At 45.7% G+C, this 20,151-nt stretch overlaps 5 protein-coding genes across 6 annotated transcripts; 1 reads left to right on the top strand and 4 right to left on the bottom strand.

Moving 5' to 3' along the window:
• Positions 1–489: 489 nt before the first annotated feature.
• LOC111069652 lies at positions 490–5,322 on the top strand. The gene is given in 10 exon segments (XM_022359800.2): positions 490–775; positions 1,563–1,637; positions 1,640–1,746; positions 1,815–2,023; positions 2,094–2,666; positions 2,739–2,896; positions 2,983–3,184; positions 3,242–4,314; positions 4,630–4,834; positions 4,897–5,322. Coding segments are annotated over 10 exon segments (3,042 nt in total). The 5' UTR covers positions 490–645; the 3' UTR covers positions 5,207–5,322.
• A 106-nt stretch (positions 5,323–5,428) lies between these two features.
• Positions 5,429–6,701, bottom strand: LOC111069671 (cardio acceleratory peptide 2b). 2 transcript variants are annotated; one of them, XM_022359831.2, is made up of 4 exons: positions 6,580–6,701; positions 6,288–6,305; positions 5,959–6,120; positions 5,429–5,872 (listed from the first exon to the last, which is right to left on the bottom strand). In XM_022359831.2, the coding sequence occupies exons 1-4, from the start codon at positions 6,656–6,658 to the stop codon at positions 5,646–5,648; spliced, it is 486 nt and encodes a 161-aa protein (XP_022215523.2). In that variant the 5' UTR covers positions 6,659–6,701; the 3' UTR covers positions 5,429–5,645. The 2 variants fall into 2 exon arrangements, with proteins under 2 accessions (XP_022215523.2, XP_022215531.2); XM_022359839.2 differs by lacking the exon at positions 6,288–6,305 and having other exon boundaries at positions 5,432–5,872.
• A 347-nt stretch (positions 6,702–7,048) lies between these two features.
• Positions 7,049–12,292, bottom strand: LOC111069695 (transient receptor potential protein). Its single transcript, XM_022359879.2, is given in 15 exon segments — positions 7,049–8,060; positions 8,132–8,283; positions 8,353–8,513; positions 8,595–8,760; positions 8,825–9,044; positions 9,272–9,629; positions 9,721–9,890; positions 9,892–10,089; positions 10,163–10,461; positions 10,517–10,751; positions 10,813–10,989; positions 11,077–11,278; positions 11,406–11,548; positions 11,623–11,860; positions 11,925–12,292. Coding segments are annotated over 15 exon segments (3,771 nt in total). The 5' UTR covers positions 12,071–12,292; the 3' UTR covers positions 7,049–7,154.
• A 2,854-nt stretch (positions 12,293–15,146) lies between these two features.
• Positions 15,147–16,027, bottom strand: LOC111067806 (serine protease 1-like). The gene has a single exon (XM_022357119.2). The coding sequence runs from the start codon at positions 16,000–16,002 to the stop codon at positions 15,205–15,207; it is 798 nt and encodes a 265-aa protein (XP_022212811.2). The 5' UTR covers positions 16,003–16,027; the 3' UTR covers positions 15,147–15,204.
• Positions 16,028–17,508: 1,481 nt separating this feature from the next.
• LOC111067753 (serine protease 1-like) lies at positions 17,509–18,330 on the bottom strand. The gene has a single exon (XM_022357048.2). It carries the CDS (start codon positions 18,305–18,307, stop codon positions 17,510–17,512), a length of 798 nt encoding a protein of 265 aa, XP_022212740.1. The 5' UTR covers positions 18,308–18,330; the 3' UTR covers position 17,509.
• Positions 18,331–20,151: the final 1,821 nt, after the last annotated feature.

Here is a 20,151-nt window from a genome sequence, read left to right on the forward strand (position 1 = left end):
GTTTTGGGGGATTCACGAAACCTTGCCCCGATTGGTGCCTATTGACCAGCTTAAGCAAAAATGTCCAATTCATTTTTTGTAACTATGCTACAACCTTCTTATGATTTATGTAGCTAATTTGTTGCTTGAATTGGTTTCACAGAATACGGAGTTTGTGTTTAGAGAACAGAGCCTCATAGTAAGTGTAAGTTTTGTAAGTGCGAATGAAAGATACATTTGCATGGACTCTATTGTGGTTGCTGACAATAGAAGAAGAAAATTCCGATCTAGCACACTTTCCGAAAAGTATAGCTCTTCATTGTTTACTAAATGCGAGCTGGTGCCGGACTAGCTTTCCCGATGAGTTGCCTGTTGCCGTTTCCGCTGCCGTTGCCCAGGTAACTGACCAAGCGACCCAAACAGAGAGAGAGAGAGGGAGAGAGAATATAGGAACAACCACCATGGCCGGGTATGTGTGGATTACAATGGAGCGTTTAGTTCCCGGGTAACGTTCGGCGGTGCAAGTAACGCGACTGCAAACCAGCGTCACAGAGTGGAAAGATTTCTTTGGCAATTGTGATTCCAAAAGGAATAAATGGGCAAATGCCAACGGAAGTGAAAACTGTCTCCGAATGACCGCATAGTTGGACTATAGTTCTTGTGAAAATGAAAGTTAAACGTACGATTACGATGCTTCTTATTTCGTTGTTGGCCATTCTACACAGCCACAGCTGCAGCGGTGGAACGCAAACGTCGGAGCAGCTTGGACAGCAGCCGCTTATACAATTGAGTCACGGTAAGTTGAGCATCCAGGGAAATTCGTTGTATTCTATTACTACTCGTACGTACTACGTATTATTCAGATTGTATTTGTGGGCCCCAGAGTAGAACTGTTAGTTGCTAGTGGTGTTGACGGGGAGCAATCAGTTTGACCTTTGGCGTTATGCGTCAGTGCCCTGTGAATTATGTAAAAATGATTTCCCAAATTCATCATAACTCTAAAGCCTATGGGGCATAAAGCAAAATATAGGACAAGCAATACAAACTAATTGCAGGGAAAGCATCGTCAGGTCAGGATTGGCCTAGGTGCTTTGACCTGCGAAATCAGCACAGGTGTACGGTATGTACATTAAAGTTAATTGCACAGCCAACACGCAAGAACATTGTTAAGTTATTGCTGCAGAGCGAGAGGATTTTTGTTTATGGAAGCGGATTTGCCTCCGCTAATCGATATATTTATGGTTGTCTACGGGGATAGAGAGCACAAGTGACAGAGAGAGAGAGAGGATAGAGAGAGAGGGAGCCCGCTCTCCTCTCCCAAGTCTAGGGTACATATATGAAAGTAGTTGAAGAACCTTAAGCATAATTTGTCAGTAGCAACAGCTTTTATTGAACCATTTCATGCTGCCGTTGGATAAATTGATCAAACAAACTCGAACAGGGGAATATACGCGTACCAACAGAATAACAAAACAGAGAAAAACGAATAGAATACGCAGATACGAGCACTCCAATGATTTATCAATAATGTCACCAAATCTCCATTTAAAATTGTCTGCCCCTGCATTCTAATTTCATTTTAGATGACTCAGACGATGATTATCTGGATACCAAAGACGAGATCCATTTGGAAGACTTCTTTTGGACCGGCTCGGGGGATGGCCCCCCGACTATCTCAAGAAGGTCCACACGGGTATTAGTAGGGGCAAGGATGTGATCGTTAAGACAGAAACTGTGGTGGCCACCGTTTATGTGGATGGTAACAATGTGAGTCTTATAGCTGATCCACTTCAACTCAATTCTATATGGACTTTTTGGGGAATCTGTCACTTTAGGAAATCGATATTCCCATTTGCCTGGATTGCAGGCCTGATGATGGGGGCGGTACTTGGGAGATGGGCGCTCCTGGAATGCCCCCACTAAACTACTCGGCGACAGATCGTCGCTATTGGTTACTGACGGTCATGTCGGGCTTCTATACGTCCAAGGATAACCCCATTCTTGAGGAGAAGCTGGCGCGTCTATATCGTCTGGCTTTTACCAGGTAAAAACTATCAAAAACGGAAAAGTTTTGGAACAACAAATTGCAGAACTAATTATTTTTAAAATTTAAGGCAACAAACACGACATCTGGGAATAAATGGGGCTCAGCAAATCGAAGGCGTTATAGTACAAGCTCCCCGAGAGCGTCGCAAATCATCTCCCCTGGCAACATCGACAACAAAACCCCAACCCACGACGTATTCGCCCGCCGATGATGTGGAAATATTGGACATGGGAGCTGATGATGAGCCCTACATTAAAACAGTAAGGGCGCTGGGCGAAAGGAGTGAATGGTCAAGTGATTCGGACGAGGAAACGGGCGAGCGGGCCAGCACAGCTTCGGCCACGCCAATAACCAGTACCGAGTCCATAGACTACAGCGCCTTCGTTACACTGATACCCTGGGAGCTTATACAGCAGAACGGAAAGTCGGAGAAGTTGCAGGAAATGAAGATGGAACAACAACAACAACAGCAGCAAAGCCCACAACCATCTGTACCGCTCTATAGGGACGGGCGTGTGAGGGTTGTCATACACAACCTCACACAAATTAGCGAGGCGGATGTGCAGAACTGGAGCACCAATACCAATACCAATACCAATGGGGATGCCTTGGAAAACATAAACTTTGTCAATCTCAAGTTGTAATTACTGCTGAAACTTAATATTTTGTATGTATATACGAGTATATATATATAATGTGTGTTGTTTTGCAGCAGCGATCGTCCTATAGCCAATCAGACGGAGCTTATTTATACGGTTCTGGTGAATGGACGGCCGGTGCTGGCTACGACAGCCGCCAAAGACATGGAACTGGTTAGCGAGGCCGAGGCGGTCAGCACTTTCGGGCAGGCTATATACATGAAATCAGAACGTAAGCTGCATCCAAACTTGTATTCATTTTAATTGCTTATTCTATGCTGTGTGTGTGTGTGTGTGTGTGTGTGTGTGTGTGTGTAGCCTACATCAGGGAGCCCACGGCTACAGCATTGGCGCCTGTTCCGCGCAGTGGCCAGGCGGGCTTCTTCAATTCGGTCAAGAATAATGTGGCCTTGGTGGTGATCAGTTCCCTGGCCATCCTCCTGCTGATGCTTCTGCTGTTGGCTGTTCTGCTGCTGGGCCGTACACGTGCCCGACAAAGGGAACTTAGTGCAGTTAACAGGTAGGGTTTGCCGATTCCCCAATCCCGCAGGACTTTATATTCAATCGCCTTTTGCAGAAACTTTTCTCGCAATGAGTTGCTTTCGGAAGGCCAATCTATGCGGCCTTCGACCACTGAGGCAATCGACGGTGACCGAGATGTCGGGGTGCAGAACTTTTCCTACGAGAGAGAGCCACGCATTAGCTTCCCAGCACCACCAGTGGACCGGACGCAATCGCAATCGCAATCACGCTCCCGACAGGACTCCATCTCTTCGACAGACAACACCTCCGACTCGTCGGTGTACTGCCCCATCAACCCTCCGAGTGCCGATGTGCAACGAATACTGGATGAGAAGGCGGCTCGACTTTTCGACGGCCACAAGAGGCGGCACCAGTATGACCGCGCCGAAGGGCACGAGGATACCGTCTACACTTCGGTAGTCTCCGAGAAGAAAGGCGACAAGTCCAGGCACAAGTCGAGGCGTCGATATTTAAATGAGAACCGCGTCGGCTCCCTTGAGACCAGTCCTGTTCAGGGCTCTCTGGCCGGACACTCCTCGGCCGAGGAGGGCAGCCACGGCTCCCCGGATGCTCTCCGGCGTAGCTATGAAAACTTTCAGCGGAACGAGGCATACAATCTGCACAACAACTACCACCGCAATAAGCTGCTGAAGCAGCAATCGGCAGGGGAAAAGAAGTTCGCTGCTTCCCCAGAAGCCATAAACAACGAGATTATTCGCACCTTGCAGCCCTCTGACAAATCATCCGACACCGCCAGCGTAGGATCATTTCTCTCAATGGCTTCCGTGCGGGCCTTCCCGAAGAGCACTTTGCCGGAACCCCTGAACCGTGTCCTGGATCCCGTTTTCGTCACGTACTACGACAATGTGAATGCAGTTGCCCCGAAGACAGGGGCACCGCACAGCTCCACGAGATCCCTAAAGTCACAGAAATCTGTGGGCAGTAAGGACCACAGCACCATAGCCGCCATAGCCAGCTTTCCCAGTCCCAAGGCGCCGCCGAATTCTGTTCGCAATGTGCGCTCGGCTGCGGCTGCGGCTGCGCACAGCGATAATCCAGATCCAGGTGTGGTTGGTCCCGTCGTCTGGGAGCGACACAAGAAACGTTTAGCGGCCGCCGAAAGTCAGGGTGAGGCGGGAGGAGACAAAAACGGTCATATTCGTAATAATAACAATGATAAAAACGATGATGGTGATAATGTAGATGATAATGATGATGATGAAAGTGACGTTCGATTTGGGGTGAAGACACAGTTACAGTCACAGTCACGTTACTAAGGATACCGTACCGTAGTTGTTGTTTTAATTTATTTAGTTACTTGTAGAGAACTTGATGAACAACGTAGATACCTCTTAGCAAGAGCCTTTTGCCCTCTGCCTTCACCATTCAACTCGAGCCACGCATTTCAATTGAACCTTAAATTCTCCAATCAATCTTCCCCAGAGGCTCTGGCCTATGCAGACTATAACACAAGTCCATTTCACAATCCCTCGGCTATACGCAACCATTACGAGGGCTTACTCGAGGGCGCCTTGCAAATGTATGCCAGCCAGGATGATATTCCCATGCCCTTGCCCACACACAATTTCACAAATAGTAGACGCGCCACCAATCGTGAGCATCGAGGCTCCTCCGCAGGATTGCCCAGGTATGCACCCAAAACTATGCCAACCAAGTATTGTAACCAGTCGGACCCTTTGGTTCTTCAAGCTTTTATCCAACAGCCAGCACCAGAGCGGCAGCCGATCGGCCAGCGACGGCCCAGCCGGAGAAGACCGCAAAGTTGACGTCGACGCAGCCACCCTCTCCCACCCATAGTGCGTGGGGCGGGGGCAGCATGTATAGCTCCCATTCAACGCTGAATCGTCCTTTGAGTGCAGGTCACTATCACAGAGCAGAGGACACGTCGGAGGTACCAAAGCAGGCAGCCGCAACCACTGCCTCAGCCTCAGCCTCTGCAGCGCCTCTAATCGAGGCCATACAAACTGAATTGCGAAAGTTTAAGCAGCAGTACGATTAGGAAGCATCTTCTGACGGCATACAGAGCATTCGTATATTTAATGTATCACAAAATAACCGTAACGAACATTTTGCAACTAATTTAGAATAAACTTTTCTCAAACTTGCTTGCATTCCCAATAATCTGGGGGAGTGTGTACTTTGATTAGAATGTGTTTATTTTAGTCGTTTTAGTTTTGAATGCTTCTTAAATGAATTGCGAGCAGTAGGCCCGATGTGCAATAGAAATATTAATTTTATTTAAGCTCTCATCAGCTCGTTATTTATTTATTATTTGTATTTCTAACCCAAAGACATATTTGCTCTATACCCGTTGCAATGTTAAATTAGAAGCCGATCTTGTTAATACTCGTACATAGAAGTAATTATGATAGCATGCCAAATGTGTTTGCTCTCCGTGGTGTTCCTATTCGATTCGCCAATGTCCTGGAGCACATTGTCTAGTTGAATTCCTGCTGTCCCTTGCCGGCATCGGAAAATGCCTTGGCGTCCACACTTCGCTTGCCAAGTCGAGGTCCAAACCACAGGCCCGAGGAGGCGCTGGGGCCGGTCCGCTTGTCCAGCACCTGTTGCAGAGCGAGGAGATGGGCCCACTTGCGCAGCTCGGCATCGCTGCGTCCCACGCGCGGAAAGGCCACTAGACCAGCCCGCTTTTGATAATCCGCCTCTGAAATTGCATGTCCCCAAAGTAACCGAAGTTATAAGTTATGCCAGCCAGCCAGCTCTCATTGCTCCTCATTGCTCATGTCATACCATTGTAGTCCTCCTGGGAGGCATCACCGTAAATGCCGTCGAATACCGCTGCATCACTGGCATCGCGTAGACTGTTGGCCAGGCTGGGATCGCTACGACCGACGCGGGGGAACGCGTAAAGTCCCATGTTGGCACCTCGCCGATTCTTGTCATGGTTTAGTTCTGTGGGAGGAGGAGCCCAATAATTACTTTCAATTATTCATTTTAAATTAATGTTGCTATTTTTCAAAGAACTTTCATGCAGAATCTTAAAGGGAAGCAATCAAATTCAAAAATGTAAAAATGTAAGTCTAAGAAAAAGATGTGGAATATGGATGGAGCTATTTTACCTTTTTCTTTCAAAGGTCCTGCAAGATACCAATGAAAATTATTTATACACTTTAAGTACTTTCCATATTTAAAATAAGTTCGTTAGAGTCAATGGCAATTTATTGTGAGATAATGTGGGATTTGGTTGGGGTCCAGATCGTAGTGGAAATCATCGGTGGATTAATTTTAGTTATTTTAAAGGATTCTTTTTTGAATTAACCATTTAAGCTGAGTGATTCACTTTGTGTAAACATGTTAAAATATACCTTACGACAATCTTATGCTACGATAAGTAGATGGGTTCCCACTCACCTGCAGTACTGAATTCTGCCAGCAAAACAAGCAGCAAAATGGCACTAACAATGTTATACAGACTGAAAATGGTTTTCATTTTTCAAAAACTAAGAACTCTAAAAATATATATGTGGGGGGTAGTGTTAGAGTTGTTGGTTCCGACAAATGTTTCCTTATGCACGTTCAACGTTTTTCTGATGGTCCTAGTCGCAACTCATGGTCTTTTATAGGGCCAGGACAGAAACAGAGCCTGGCCGGACGTGAATAAATTACGTCAAGAGCAACAGGGAGGCTGACAAAATGTTGCTGCAGCAACAGTGGGTGTTGGCAACAGGTGGCCCCGGCAACATGTTCCATGCAAATACAAAGAAGACGAACAGAACACTCAGGCCAGGGAGTACGCGAATGTAAATGAATGAATTAAGTGAATGGCCAGCGGGCAGTCGCAGTCTGAAAAGTGTCTGGAAACAAGTTGCTGGCTTCGGTGTTGCATTGGAAACTTTACTTTATTGCTCACATTCTGGTTCACTAATACATTGGGTTACTATTATCTAATATTATATCGGGTGTGACTTGGTGATCTCTGGAGATGCCTACAGCCAGCCGGAAATCATGCGACCTGTGACCGTAGACTTGCCCCGCTCGCCGCCAGCCGCGGCACTGCTTTGACCCACCTTGATGGCCGGTTTTAGGGGTGCTGGTGCTCCCTTCTTGTCCTTGTCATCAGCCGGTTTCTTATCCTTATCGTCCTTGTCGCTGGGTTTCTTGTCCTTATCCTCCCCAGGTTTATTCGCATCATCGGACTTGGCTTCGCCTGGTTTCGCTTCGTCAGTTTTCGTGGGGGCTGGCGACTTTCCATCAGACGAGCCTTTCTGCTCCTCACCGCCTGACTTTTTGTCATCGGGCTTGGCTGCACTGGTGGTTTCGTTGGCAGCCTTGGTGGTCCCTGGTGCTCCCGAGGCTGATGTCTTCGTGTTAGGATCAGGTTTGGCATCCGCTGGTGCCGACGGTGCAGCACTTTTGGCAGCTCCACTGGTTACGGGGGGCTTGGCACCCTCGCTCTTTGCAGCTTCCTCCTTTTTGGCAGCAGCCTCAGGCTTAGCAGGTTCTCCTGGCTTGGGAGGCGCTGGCTTCGTGTCTGCTGGCTTAGACGGTGGAGCCGGGGCGTTTGGCTTCTGCTGGTCGCTCGGCTTTGAGCCGTTCACACTGCCCTGGGGCTTCGGTGCCCCTGCTGCCGGCACTGGCTTCTGATCGGAAGCCTTTGCAGCAGTTGCTTGAGCTGCTGCTGGCTTAGAGTCTTGTTTCTTATCCTTGTTATTCTCTTCCCCTGGCTTTTTCACCTCAGCTGTGGGTTTCTTGTCGTCCGATGGCTTTTTCAAAGCGCTTTTGTTGTCATTGCCATCGGATTTCTCATCGACGTTCTTCACAGATGCTCTCCCCAATGCAGCTGTAGCCAACGCAGCAGCCCCGCCACCCGCACTGGAGGCTGATTTCTTGGACTAGAGTAAAATCAGGTGTAAATTATGGTATGAAAATTGCAGAAAATGTAGCCCATTTCCCCAATGCTTACCATGGTGCCCTCCAGTTTTCTTTCCTCATCGGTTTTGGGGGTTTCCTCGTCATCGGCAAGCGACACTTCGTCGGCAGCCATCTTCTTCCGCATAAACTTGACATATGCGACCCTTGTGGCACGCGTAACTTCGCCCAAGTTCGGGTTGAATTCTGTCCATTATGAGAAATGAATACCAAGTGGATGAATAGTCACAGCATGGCTACGGATATCGCCCTTACCAATCAGTTGACTCTGGTCCATGGCCAGACCCTCATTGGCCTGCTCTATGATCTTTCGCCTCAGACTGCGTTGACTGTGGCGCTGCATGGAGGAGCGCTTGGAGCCAATGGGATCCGCAGTAAAGGTGTTCTTCCTGGCAATGGCATTCCAGTCCTTTTCACTATAAAATGGGCAGCAATGATCAGAAATGATCAGCAATGATTTCTATTTCCATTACAAGTATTTCCCCCCAATCACTTACCCCTTTTGCGTCTTCTTTCTGCCAATGACCTTCGCCAACGACGCGAAGATATCGCGTCCGCTCTCACTCTCATTCATTTCCTGTTTCAGATTCTCAACAAAACCGATTTGGAAGTCCTTGAGGATGCGGCGTTCCATTACCTTGCCCTTGGTGGTGCGAGCGACTCCTGTAAATATATTTATCCTAATTAAGGGGGGGTCCCCGCTTCAAACCTTCACACTGTCTGTTACCCGCTGTCTTCTTCTCAATGTCGGGCACATCCCACTTATTATTCGTGAAAATCTCCAGCAGTTCGAAGCGCAGCGAGCTAATATCCTGGCGCACCTCAATGATATCATCCTCGGTAATGCCGTAGTCGTCCCGCTTCCTCTGCTCGGCTGTTACAAACCGCCTCACCAGCAACTTCATCACTTTGTCATGCAGAACCTGCGCCCTCTCCATGGACTTACGCTGTTCAACATACCCAGAGGGAAAAACAGAGAGAGAGAGATAGTAGAGAGAGTGGGTTGCAAGGATTGGACTAATAGAAAGCTGCATGGGCTTGATTGAAAATGATTTGGTAAATGATTTGTCTTGATTGCTGTGCCCGTGCTGTGCCCGTGCTGTGCCTCGACTTCTTTCTGTGAGGTCACCTTTGACATACATACATATATACGTACATATATGTACATACATACCATGAAGCTCTTGGTCCTTGATGGCCGCTTTCGTCCGAGAGTTTTGCGCAACATCTTCATGTTGGGGCATAGGTTGAAGGGCGGTGGTATGGTGCCGCCATCCTCGAAGTAGCTCATCCACAGCTGGGAGCGTGCGAATTTCCATTCCGTGTCGGCGCGCTCCGAAATGATTTGATACGAGTTGGACATCATGGCAATCAGCATGTTGAGCAGCACAATGATATTGATTACCGAGTAGGAGCCAAACATCAGAAGGGCCCAGAACCGCGTGAAGCTCTTGATGCCAGCCAAATCGAACGAGACGAGATCCACCAGGCCGAAGGATGCCCAAAAGAGCGACTGCGAAGTCTCGAACAAGCTGAAAGCAGACACATACATACATCAGGGGGGTGAATATGCTCGTATAGTACAAAGAGGGTGGCGCAGCTCCCCGCGCTCCTCCCACGCACTTGGAGAATCGTCGCCAAATGGTGCATGCCTTTTCCTGGTCATCAAAGTCAGCCACATCGGGATGTAGGTGATAGCACTTGTTCTTCTCCAGCTCCGCGTAGTACCACAAGAGTTGATTCAGGCCGCAGCCAAAGGCGAACAGCACCAGAGTGTAGATGAAGAAGAACTTTAATGATGTCGATGATCATGCGTCCCAGCGAGACCTGCAGCGGTCCCAAATGCGGGTTTATCGAGAAGATGTGCACCAGTTTCAGGTAGGAAAAGACCATGCCAGCAGCAAAAGCTCCTTCCGAGAGCAGCATCGGATCGAACGGATGCCAATGCTCGCGGGGAAAGTACGGGTCGATGCCGCGGAACCAGAGATCTCGCTGCGGATGGGCAAAGCAAAACGTAATGGCAGTGGCTAGATTATGGGGGAGTGGCCAGCGGCCAGCGGCTTACGTGAACTATAACCCAGGCTGTCGCCCTGCAAAGAATCCACGTGACGTAGAACATGTTCGATATGTAGTCGACAATGTTCCAAAGATCCATTATGTACTCGAACAAGCCGTCGGAGTACAGCGACTTGAGTTCCTCCAATATCAGAGCCATGATGTAGGTAATGATGGCCAGTTCAATGGGACCTGGTAGGGAGCCTCGTTCGTGCTTGCGCCATTCCTCCAGCATGGTCAGCATCCACGGAAAGGCGAAAAGTTCGAAGGTGATTTGCACCACTCGCAGCGAGGCGGCACCCAGCAGCACTGCGGATAGGAAGTGGTAGGGATCAATGCTCAATGCAACTGCTGCCATACCCACTCAGAAAGAACATGTACGAGCAGGAGTGTGTGATGAACTTGACGAAGGGCTTGCGCATGAACTTGGCCCCCTCTGAGTCCGGCGCCAAAATATACTTCAGGCTGTAGATGGGGAAGCTGCCACCCAGCTTGATGACATCCATGAGCTGCTGGGAGGCCTGTTTGCGTCGAAAGCCCGGCAGGCCATCATACCAAATGGCAGCCAACAATTGTTGGACATTCGGATGGGCCACAAACTGTCGAAAGGGAATGCATTAAAATCGTACACCAGAGAGAGAGAGAGAAAGAGCGACCCACAGTCTTCTGCTTGTATCGGATGGCCAGCTTCAATCTTTCGAGGGTCTGCCTCTGGCCAGGACTCCAAATATCATGCGACGGCTCGTGGTTGAAGTTGAGCATCACCTCCAGCTCCATCGATGTGCGTGCGTGGTCCAGGAGAGACGTGACAAAGTTCTGCACCATTTGACGCATTTCCTGTTGAGTAAACACAAACGCAAACACAAACACAAACAGTTGGTCGCATTCGAATGGTATCGGCGCCTACGCTTTTTGCTACCGTACCGTATATTCGGCACGGAATTCCGACTCCATTGCCTGCAAGCGCTTCAGTTCCCAGGACAGCTGAAAGGCTGTCAATACAGGGTCCCGCGAGCTGAGTGCTATCAAGGAACTGGCAGACAGCGCCCGGTACGCGTTGATCCTCGACTGCGAATGGCGCAGGGAGTCCGAGGTCTGAGAGGTAACGCACTCATCGCAGCCGCACCTGCAGGAAAACAAACACACCCTCTATAGACACCATCCATCCCCGTGAGGAGCTCCTCCTAATTTACTAATTTGTCATTTGGGACACAACGAAACGTGCCAGTTGGAAGTGTTGCAAGCTTACTCACTTGACGTCGTGGGGCATTGGCAGTGTGGCACCCCGATCTAGCAGTATTTTAAGTATCTCATAATTATTGCGGTGTGCAGCCAGAATCAGGGGGGTTATGTCCATGGTGAACGTTGACTTTGAACGGTCCACTGCCTCCCAGCTCTGTGTGGGCAAAGTGTTTGCACTTATATTTGGTTAGCACACAAAAGCGGTTGAAAGGAAAAACGAAAACCTACATATGGCTGGCCTTCCTTGTGGTTGGTCTCCTCCCACTGCAGCAGCTCCTCCACAGCCTCCACATACTCCTCGGATATGGCGTGCAGCAGAGCGTCCCCCACTTCGATGTTGTGTTCAAGGAGTATCACCATCAGGTCAAAGTTCTCATTCTCGATGGCCGAAATGAGGGCCGAGCGGTTCATGGGATCCGTGCAGTTTATGTTGAACTTATCGGTGCCCTCAAATTCCTCGAGAATTCTTCAAGGATAAAGGCAATTATGCACAGACCATCTCATACTGCGGTCCACAAAATAGCTCTTACTTCTTAACGCCCGGCAGGTCACCACGCTCGCAGGACAGAATAAAATTCTTCTCCACATCGCTGAGAATATACTCCTCCGCCATCATCAGGTCGTAGTCCAGGCGGGAGCCTGCGGCCTTTTCGGCATCCGACTCGGCGCTAGTCATCTTTTCTTTTGTTTGATATTATTTTCCGACGCGAAATGGTATTGGTATTAAAATTTGACTAGATTCGATCGATCATGTTTACCCCGACCCCGACGCTTGCTCAATGTCCTTGCACCTTAGACTTAGACCCCACTTGGGCGTATCCTTTTTCGCACAGTATCCGTTTTGGCGTTTAACGATCACGATGTTGAGCCTCCAATTAGCTGCGTTGCACTGCTCAGAATTAGCAGCTACTAGTCGCTATATTCCACTAATTACATTAGCACTTGGGGGAAAAAGTCGGTCAATGTGTGGGCAAAACGCCAGTCAATGGTCCCAATGGCCAGAGAGGTAAATCGTTTGCCATACTCGTAGTTGTTTGACCGTACCCATACCTGATGGATGGGTCTCTGAATGCATAAAGGAGGGTGGAAAGAGCAGGGCAACCGATTCAAGCAATGCTATCAAATGCCTGCCCATGGTAGGCTGCTGCCCTGCACCTGCACGTGATAAGTGACACACAAATTATGTTCGATTTTGGAATCCCTAAAAGTGAGATCTAGCAGCTCAGTCGAATGCAATGCTGAATGAATTGTGATTGATGCACACAAAGAGTAATCTTGTTTTTTTTTACATTTTGCATGCCATAAGACACTTGAGTCTTAAACTAAAATATATAATATATGCAAAAATTAATGCAGAAAGGGCCAATGAGTCATAATTGAGCAAATGCAAAGCAACCCTGTAACAGCAGCAGTTAAGCTGAAGCCTGGCTAACAGATTTGAAAAGTGTTCTGTTAACTTAACAGACTCGAAAAGCTTTTTTGCTATTTAGCAGAGTTGAAAAGCTTTGCTGCCGTTTTACTTTACATGGCGTTGCCGATTTTTACATCTATAACATGAAATCGCTGCTTTACTAGTGCAAAAGTTCACTACGGCAAAACAATAAAATGTGGAATAAAAGATTTATTGCTAAATCAACATCTCCGGCTGCTGCTTCTTTGCTTAAAATCCTTGGGTCTATTTTGTTCAAATTATCCGACATATCGGGATGGAATTAGCGACAGACATCCTCTTTCTGTCACCAGACCCATTGGCATCATTACGGTGCAGAACAGCAGCATCAACTGCGAGGCCAAACTGCGAGGATACTGATGTTTTGGGCCCAGGGCCCTTACCCCGGACAGTCTAAGCAACAGGCTAATCAATCAAAAAAGTGTACACTGAAAGTATAGCTCGTCCTTTGATTCGCATGTTGCCTACTTCAGTGCGTATTGTGCGCGTGTTTGTATGTCAATGCTGGGAAATAAATTCCCATTCCTGACTTCAGAAAAGTAATATAAATACTGCAAAGGAGCTAGCGCTCTTTGAAATGTGTGTTTTGAAAGGTGGAGCTGAATGGGGGCCGTGGCTGTGGCTGTGGCTGTACGTGCTTGAGTTGTTAAGCCGAGTGCATTGCACTCCGCGCACATTTCTCTGCAGCAGCCCAAAGAATTTCCAAATTAAAGACTCAGCGGCGGATTGGGATTCATTGAGTTCGAATTAATTAGTGTAGATATTTGTAGCTTAAACTGCGCAACAAACTAACTCAGAGGTAGCTATAAAGTATTTGTGAAATTACTGAAATCCAGCACAGAACAGATTGTTTGATTAGATTAATTTGGCCACAAGATAAAGAATTAATGTAATAATAAATTTAAGACCCTGTCTGATAAGCTTTGCATTTTGATGTATTATGTATTTGTGTAGTGTATGCAAAGATCACATACTAGAGTTGTTTTGCCACACTTAACGAAGCATTGCCCCCTCCCAAAAAGAACTCCTTCAGCTACATAAGAGCACTTGGAACCATATTTTCTGTTCATAGGAAAAGACGCAGGGCATATTTTAAAGCTTTTTCTACCAGTTTTAACTTTCACTAGCCACAAAGAGAACGAAAAACACTCGCAATATTTTACAGTGGGCTTGGACAGGGAAAGTCCATACTACGAGCATATGATTAGGTTAGTATAGGTATAGGTATATTGAATCAATGTGGATGAGTAAGATAGGAAACGGAGTAGTATGTATATTTTAAATGAATGAATTGAGTGAATGAATAGCACGAAATTCCCAAAAGTTCCAAATATGTACTTTCGTACTCATTCCCTCTCTACGGTACCAGAAAGATAGTATTTAATTTATGAGCTCTTAGCGGTCATGTTCAATAATTCAAATATACTGACTTAGATAGTGGGTTCGTGAATCGGAGGCATGCTCCTATATATAGTATTAGTATAAAATAGATTAGATTCTGCTTTGATTTTTAAAAACGATATTGTGTTTTATTACGTAGCGCTGTCTTTTATTAAATTTGTTTTATTCGGGGCACCGAAACTTATATACCCTTGCAGATCGACAGTCAGTCCATGTATACTGGTTTGAAACCAGGCACTGCATAATTAAATATAAGTACCAATACCCTACTCTTATTATAATATATGCAAATACATCGACCATATTAAACTATTAGTTTTAAGGCTATTATTGTCTTATAATAATTATTTTATTAATTAAATAATAAGAATATAAATACAAAAATGTTTTCCTAAAAAAAAAGAGATAAAATCGAGTCTAACTATATAATTGGGGTATTCTCCAAAAGTTGTAATTTCTAACCATATTTTTAAACAAATAAAAACATTTCCTTTTGTTAACGTAAATTTTAGTAATATAAATTCTTTTAATGCTTAAATTTTTAATAAGTTAATAATCAAAGAATAATGTAAAATAAAAATTAAATAAGTTTATAATAAAAGAATAATGAAAAAAGACCCTGGTTTATTGTAATCAAGTGCAGGACATCATGATCACTATCACTAGCTCATCTTTTATTAGTTTACCAATTAATCCTTTGATATTTATTTAGAGAGAAACCTTTTTTGTAGTCCGAATCAATAGTCGAATCAACAACCGAATCGGTATAGCCATATCCGATCCTGTTGGATATTTAAATGGAGAAAGAAAATTCCAGACGTTGAGTACCGATAAAACGGGTCGTAAAAACTATTATGGAACAATATGTAAGAAGTCCCGAAGATTAAAAAAACTGTTTTTATTATTTTTTCAGATGCTTTTATTAAAGAAACCCAAGAATGGGAAACTACTTTGGAATTTTAGTAGGAGATGCCGGTGTTGTCGCGGATCCATTCCAAGTAGCCGGTGACACGGCTGAAGACGGCTGGGTGACCAGACTTGCAACCAGCACCAGAAACAAAGGAAGTCACTCCCACCAAGCGGTTTCCGTCGTGTGTGACCAATGGGCCGCCAGAGTCGCCTCCGCAGGTGGACTTTCCACCGTTGGTGTTGATGCAGATCATGTTGTCGTGGAGAGACCAAGTGCGGCTGCACTCGCCCTGATCCATGATCTGGACATCGACGCACTGCAGCCAGTCGGGGAGTGGGCTGCCGTCATAGGTGCCGCCCCAGCCAGAGGCAACAGCCCAGGCTCCAGCGTAGCTGTTGTAGCGATCGTTGAAGCTGGGCAGCTCAACCTTGTTGACCAGATGCCAGAAATCGACATGGGGAGTACGGATCAGGGAGATGTCGTTGTGCAGGTTGCCACTGTTGTAGTGGTGGTGCTGGACGAAGTCGTTGCGGTGCACCCAGTGGGTGTACTGGGGCTGGGTACGGAAGCTGGCGCCGTAGTTGATGGTCACAGATTCAGCTCCGTTCGTGCAGTGAGCAGCAGTCAGGACCCAGCTGTTGCCAATGATGGAGCCACCGCACCACCAGTTGCCGTTACCGGCGAAGAGCAGACCAACAATGTAGGGAACTTTGCCCTCGTAGGCATTGTATCCGTTGGTGATTCTGCCCTGAATGTCCTTGACAGGGACAGGAGTCTGCTTCTCCAGGGGAGTGGGGACAGCGCTAGCTGCGGCCACAGCCAATGCCAGGAATACGAACAGTTTCATCTTGAACAAGCAGTGAAACTCATGCCTTTCGTAAAACTTTTCTACGCTTTTATACTGGCGAATCCGCCTCTTATCACATCCACAAGTGCTGCTCTCAATTGAATGTATCATTCACTTCCAATAAATTTTGCCAACTTGATAAGTTGTCTTAAAGTGGACTCTTTAAAGAAAAATATGGCTCACCGGCGGCCAACTGAGGTGGGTCGTATATGTAACAAGCTCTTGATAAAGCCCATATAATGAATGCAAAGAATTTATTTAGCACGCGCCTCTATCTTTGATATATAGAACTCTTCTAATGTAAAAGAACGTTCGATTAGGAAATTTTCCGGTTGTACTCATATGATTTATTACAAGCCGTGCAGAGTGTTTCGCTATATAGCTGCCTTGTGTACAAACGATAGATAACAAGAAACGTTTCAAATTTGTATTTTATTTTATATGCATCCTGCCAAATAAGATGAAATTAGTATCACTGTCGTAGAGACTGTCATCTATTGCTGAAAACAGAACAGTCGGTGGAACTTGTTTTTGTGAAAAATTTAGATGATAATAATTAAACCGAGTAATAGAAATTTCAGTTAAATTCAAAACAATTGATGGGCTGAAAAGATGGTTGTAGAAAAATGTGTCACTTTTCATAGGATTATTTTGTTCGTGGCGATACAATGGCGATATCTGAACAAATAATAAGCTAAAGTTGAAGTTTTCTACCATTTATAATTGCATCTGCAACTTTGACATTTTTTAGAAAATTTCATTGGCATGGTATGGTCTTCTTTTTAGACTTTCGTTCATTAGTCAAATTAATTACCAATAAAAAACTATTCAGGGCGGTCGGAGGGCATGAGGGACTGCTGCCCGAGGTCCTCCACAAGAAATACAAAATAAAAATATATTGTATTTGACTTCAACAAATTAATTCATTCTTTGATGAAATAATTTAATTTGTTGTTAAATGATTTTTTTACCACAGTTAACTAATTGTTAAATTGCTAATTTATTTCGGCGTCCAAAAACATCCAAATCCCTCACTGGTTTTTGTGTATCAGACTGAAAGGCAAAAAATCTATTTAGCTCCGAATGAGTGCACTGTATAATTTTGTACTGACTCAACTCCACAAATGAAGTCGAGCCCAAAAGGAAATTAGAAGATCACGCGATGCGACGCTCCCCAGTACAAAGACGGCGCACATCGATTTATTCCTGTGCAGCTGCTCGTTTTGGCCATACGTGGGAGAACGTTACAGTTAAGTTTTTGGACATAAGCAATAGGAACAGGCGGCAAAACAATAACAAGCATATGATTATGGCAACTATCATATGAATGAATATTGACCTAAAACTAAGCGACTAATTTCTCAACACTATTAAATGATGATACCCAAATTTTCAGCCTATCCGTTTGCATAATAATCTATTTCCCAATAATGCTATTATTATTTTTTGTATAATCTTTTATTGAAGGGACCCAAACTAAATATGGGAATAAGTATCAGTGGACTCTTTAGTAGGAGATGCCGGTGTTGTCGCGGATCCATTCCAAGTAGCCGGTGACGCGGCTGAAGACGGCTGGGTGACCAGACTGGCAACCAGCGGCAGAGCCGAAGGAAGTCACTCCCACCAAGCGGTTTCCGTCGTGTGTGACCAATGGGCCGCCAGAGTCGCCTCCGCAGGTCGACTTTCCACCGTTGGTGTTGATGCAGATCATGTTGTCGTGGAGAGACCAAGTGCGGCTGCACTCGCCCTGATCCATGATCTGGACATCGACGCACTGCAGCCAGTCGGGGAGTGGGCTGCCGTCATAGGTGCCGCCCCAGCCAGAGGCAACAGCCCAGGCTCCAGCGTAGCTGTTGTAGCGATCGTTGAAGCTGGGCAGCTCAACCTTGTTGACCAGATGCCAGAAATCGACATGGGGAGTACGGATCAGGGAGATGTCGTTGTGCAGGTTGCCACTGTTGTAGTGGTGGTGCTGGACGATGTCGTTGCGGTGCACCCAGTGGGTGTACTGGGGCTGGGTGCGGAAGCTGGCGCCGTAGTTGATGGTCACGGATTCAGCTCCGTTCGTGCAGTGAGCAGCAGTCAGGACCCAGGTGTTGCCAATGATGGAGCCACCGCACCACCAGTTGCCGTTACCGGCGAAGAGCAGACCAACAATGTAGGGAACTTTGCCCTCGTAGGCATTGTATCCGTTGGTGATTCTGCCCTGAATGTCCTTGACTGGGACAGGAGTCTGCTTCTCCAGGGGAGTGGTAGCAGCGCTAGCTGCGGCTACAGCCAATGCCAGGAATACGAACAGTTTCATCTTGAACAAGCAGTGAAACTCATGCCTTTCCTAAAACTTTTCTACGCTTTTATACTGTTGAAGACGTCTTATCAGGTTCGGGTTCGTGCACACAGCCACAAGTGCTGCTCTTGCTGGAAAGTAAGATTCTCTAGCAATAAATTTTGCAAATGTTTCATTCATGAAAGACTTGCGGTTGATAAGGTGTCTTCAAGTGGACCTTTTATTGACATTATGGCTAGCACTCACTCGGCCATTGTTCGTGGATCATATTTGTAATGCGTTGTGCTGTCCATAATATCTATACGATTATCTCAAAGATTACATATTTAGCAGCTTGCCAGAGCCTGTCTCATATATTCTGATATTGAAAAGCCTTCGTCTATGAGATATCCGGTAGTCTGTTTTGTTATACACCTTCATAAATAATAAATAGCTGCCATAGGAAGGAACGATAAAGGAACCAGTACAAGTACAGATAACTCTTATATATGGCTATCACTGGAGCGATCTTAGTCAAGAAAAATATTTGTCAATTCACTTTCCATATTAGATCTACTAAAAAACGTGTGCCTTTGCTCCTGACGCTGTGTTGAGCGAATTATTCCTTGCATGGAACACAATTTCAAACATTATACATACATATGTATGTATGTAATTCCTTTCCTCTTCTTAAATTTTTAAGTACTTAAATGCCTTTCCCACAACTATTATTATTATTTTTTTTAATTTGTGTGCAAGTTTGGTTTGTTTAGCTCATCTTAGTTATAATTCTTTTCGAATGTTAGTCTTAAATCTATTTTTGTACCTAAAGCCGGAATATCAAATTTAATGCTTGTTTTTGTTTTTATTTTTACGATTCTATTTTATCTGAGTGTAAGGAAATGATGCCGGGTTGTGGACAGGGTCTAATAGTAACCACCCCCATATAAACTTGGACAGCAAGCAGATGCTACTGATCTGAGCATTGTAACTCAAATTTGTTAACAATTCACAGTTTTCGGCCTGAATACGAAAAAAATATCTGCACTGGTGCAGGAGCTGTGAGCATAATAAAGAAAATTGGGAAAAAAAAACCTTAAATTAATTTTAAAAAGACTAAACAATAACAAGATGCTGCATGAGCAAACAAAAAAACCGGTTCTATGGCGGGTCTTATCGCTACGTCCCATGTACAGAGGGAGCGCGCGGGCTTTCAATTCTCTTTTCATCTACATATGTATGTATGACTCGTCTCTCACCGCGAACCCGCTACCCAACGGCTTCGTCTGCGCATGCATGTGCATGCTTTCGCACAGTGGGCTCTTTGCCAATTTCAGCTGGGTAAATTAGAAAGCGAACAGGAGTTCCACACATTCTTTTACCCTGAAACACTTTGAGTGCTTATATCTCCTCAAATAAAATTATCTTAAAAATTAAATTTTAGAAAGCTTTGGAAAATTTGCTATAAGATGCGTATGTTCATTTTATCCAAAGCGCTCATAAATATTTTTGACTTGTGCAAACCTTTTCGGCTGAGTCCCCACTGTGCCGCGCCAAAGTCTTTAGCATTAACGAAGCATTTCAGAGCCTACAAAAAATCGAAGTACTGGCCCACGCGAGGCAAAAACAAAGTTGTGTCCACTTTCCCCAACATATGTATATTCTTTGCCAGCATAAATAGCCGATTCGATAAAGCCATATTCATCCGTTGGGCTGTTCGCCCGTCTTGACGAGCTCCTGTAACTCAGCGACTAAGACCTAGACTCTAGGTCCTAGAGCATCCGGATTTCGTGTTCCTGGTATCACACGAAATCAGTGTAGGGGAAAGTCATCCACAACTTTGAAAATACGAGAAATCCGAAAACCCAGGATCATAAAGAAAT

Source organism: Drosophila obscura, unplaced genomic scaffold, assembly GCF_018151105.1.
Source record: "Drosophila obscura isolate BZ-5 IFL unplaced genomic scaffold, ASM1815110v1 contig_150, whole genome shotgun sequence".
Taxonomy (NCBI): domain Eukaryota; kingdom Metazoa; phylum Arthropoda; class Insecta; order Diptera; family Drosophilidae; genus Drosophila; species Drosophila obscura.

What these genes read in the sequence shown, in the direction of transcription:
- LOC111069671 (XM_022359831.2), bottom strand. Translation starts at nt 6,658, where the DNA reads ATGAAAACCATTTTCAGTCTGTATAACATTGTTAGTGCCATTTTGCTG. An exon ending in CTCCCAGGAGGACTACAATG is followed by an intron (nt 5,873 to 5,958) that starts GTATGACATGAG and finishes ATGCAATTTCAG; the next exon opens with AGGCGGATTATCAAAAGCGG.
- LOC111067806 (XM_022357119.2), bottom strand. Translation starts at nt 16,002, where the DNA reads ATGAAACTGTTCGTATTCCTGGCATTGGCTGTGGCCGCAGCTAGCGCT.
- LOC111067753 (XM_022357048.2), bottom strand. Translation starts at nt 18,307, where the DNA reads ATGAAACTGTTCGTATTCCTGGCATTGGCTGTAGCCGCAGCTAGCGCT.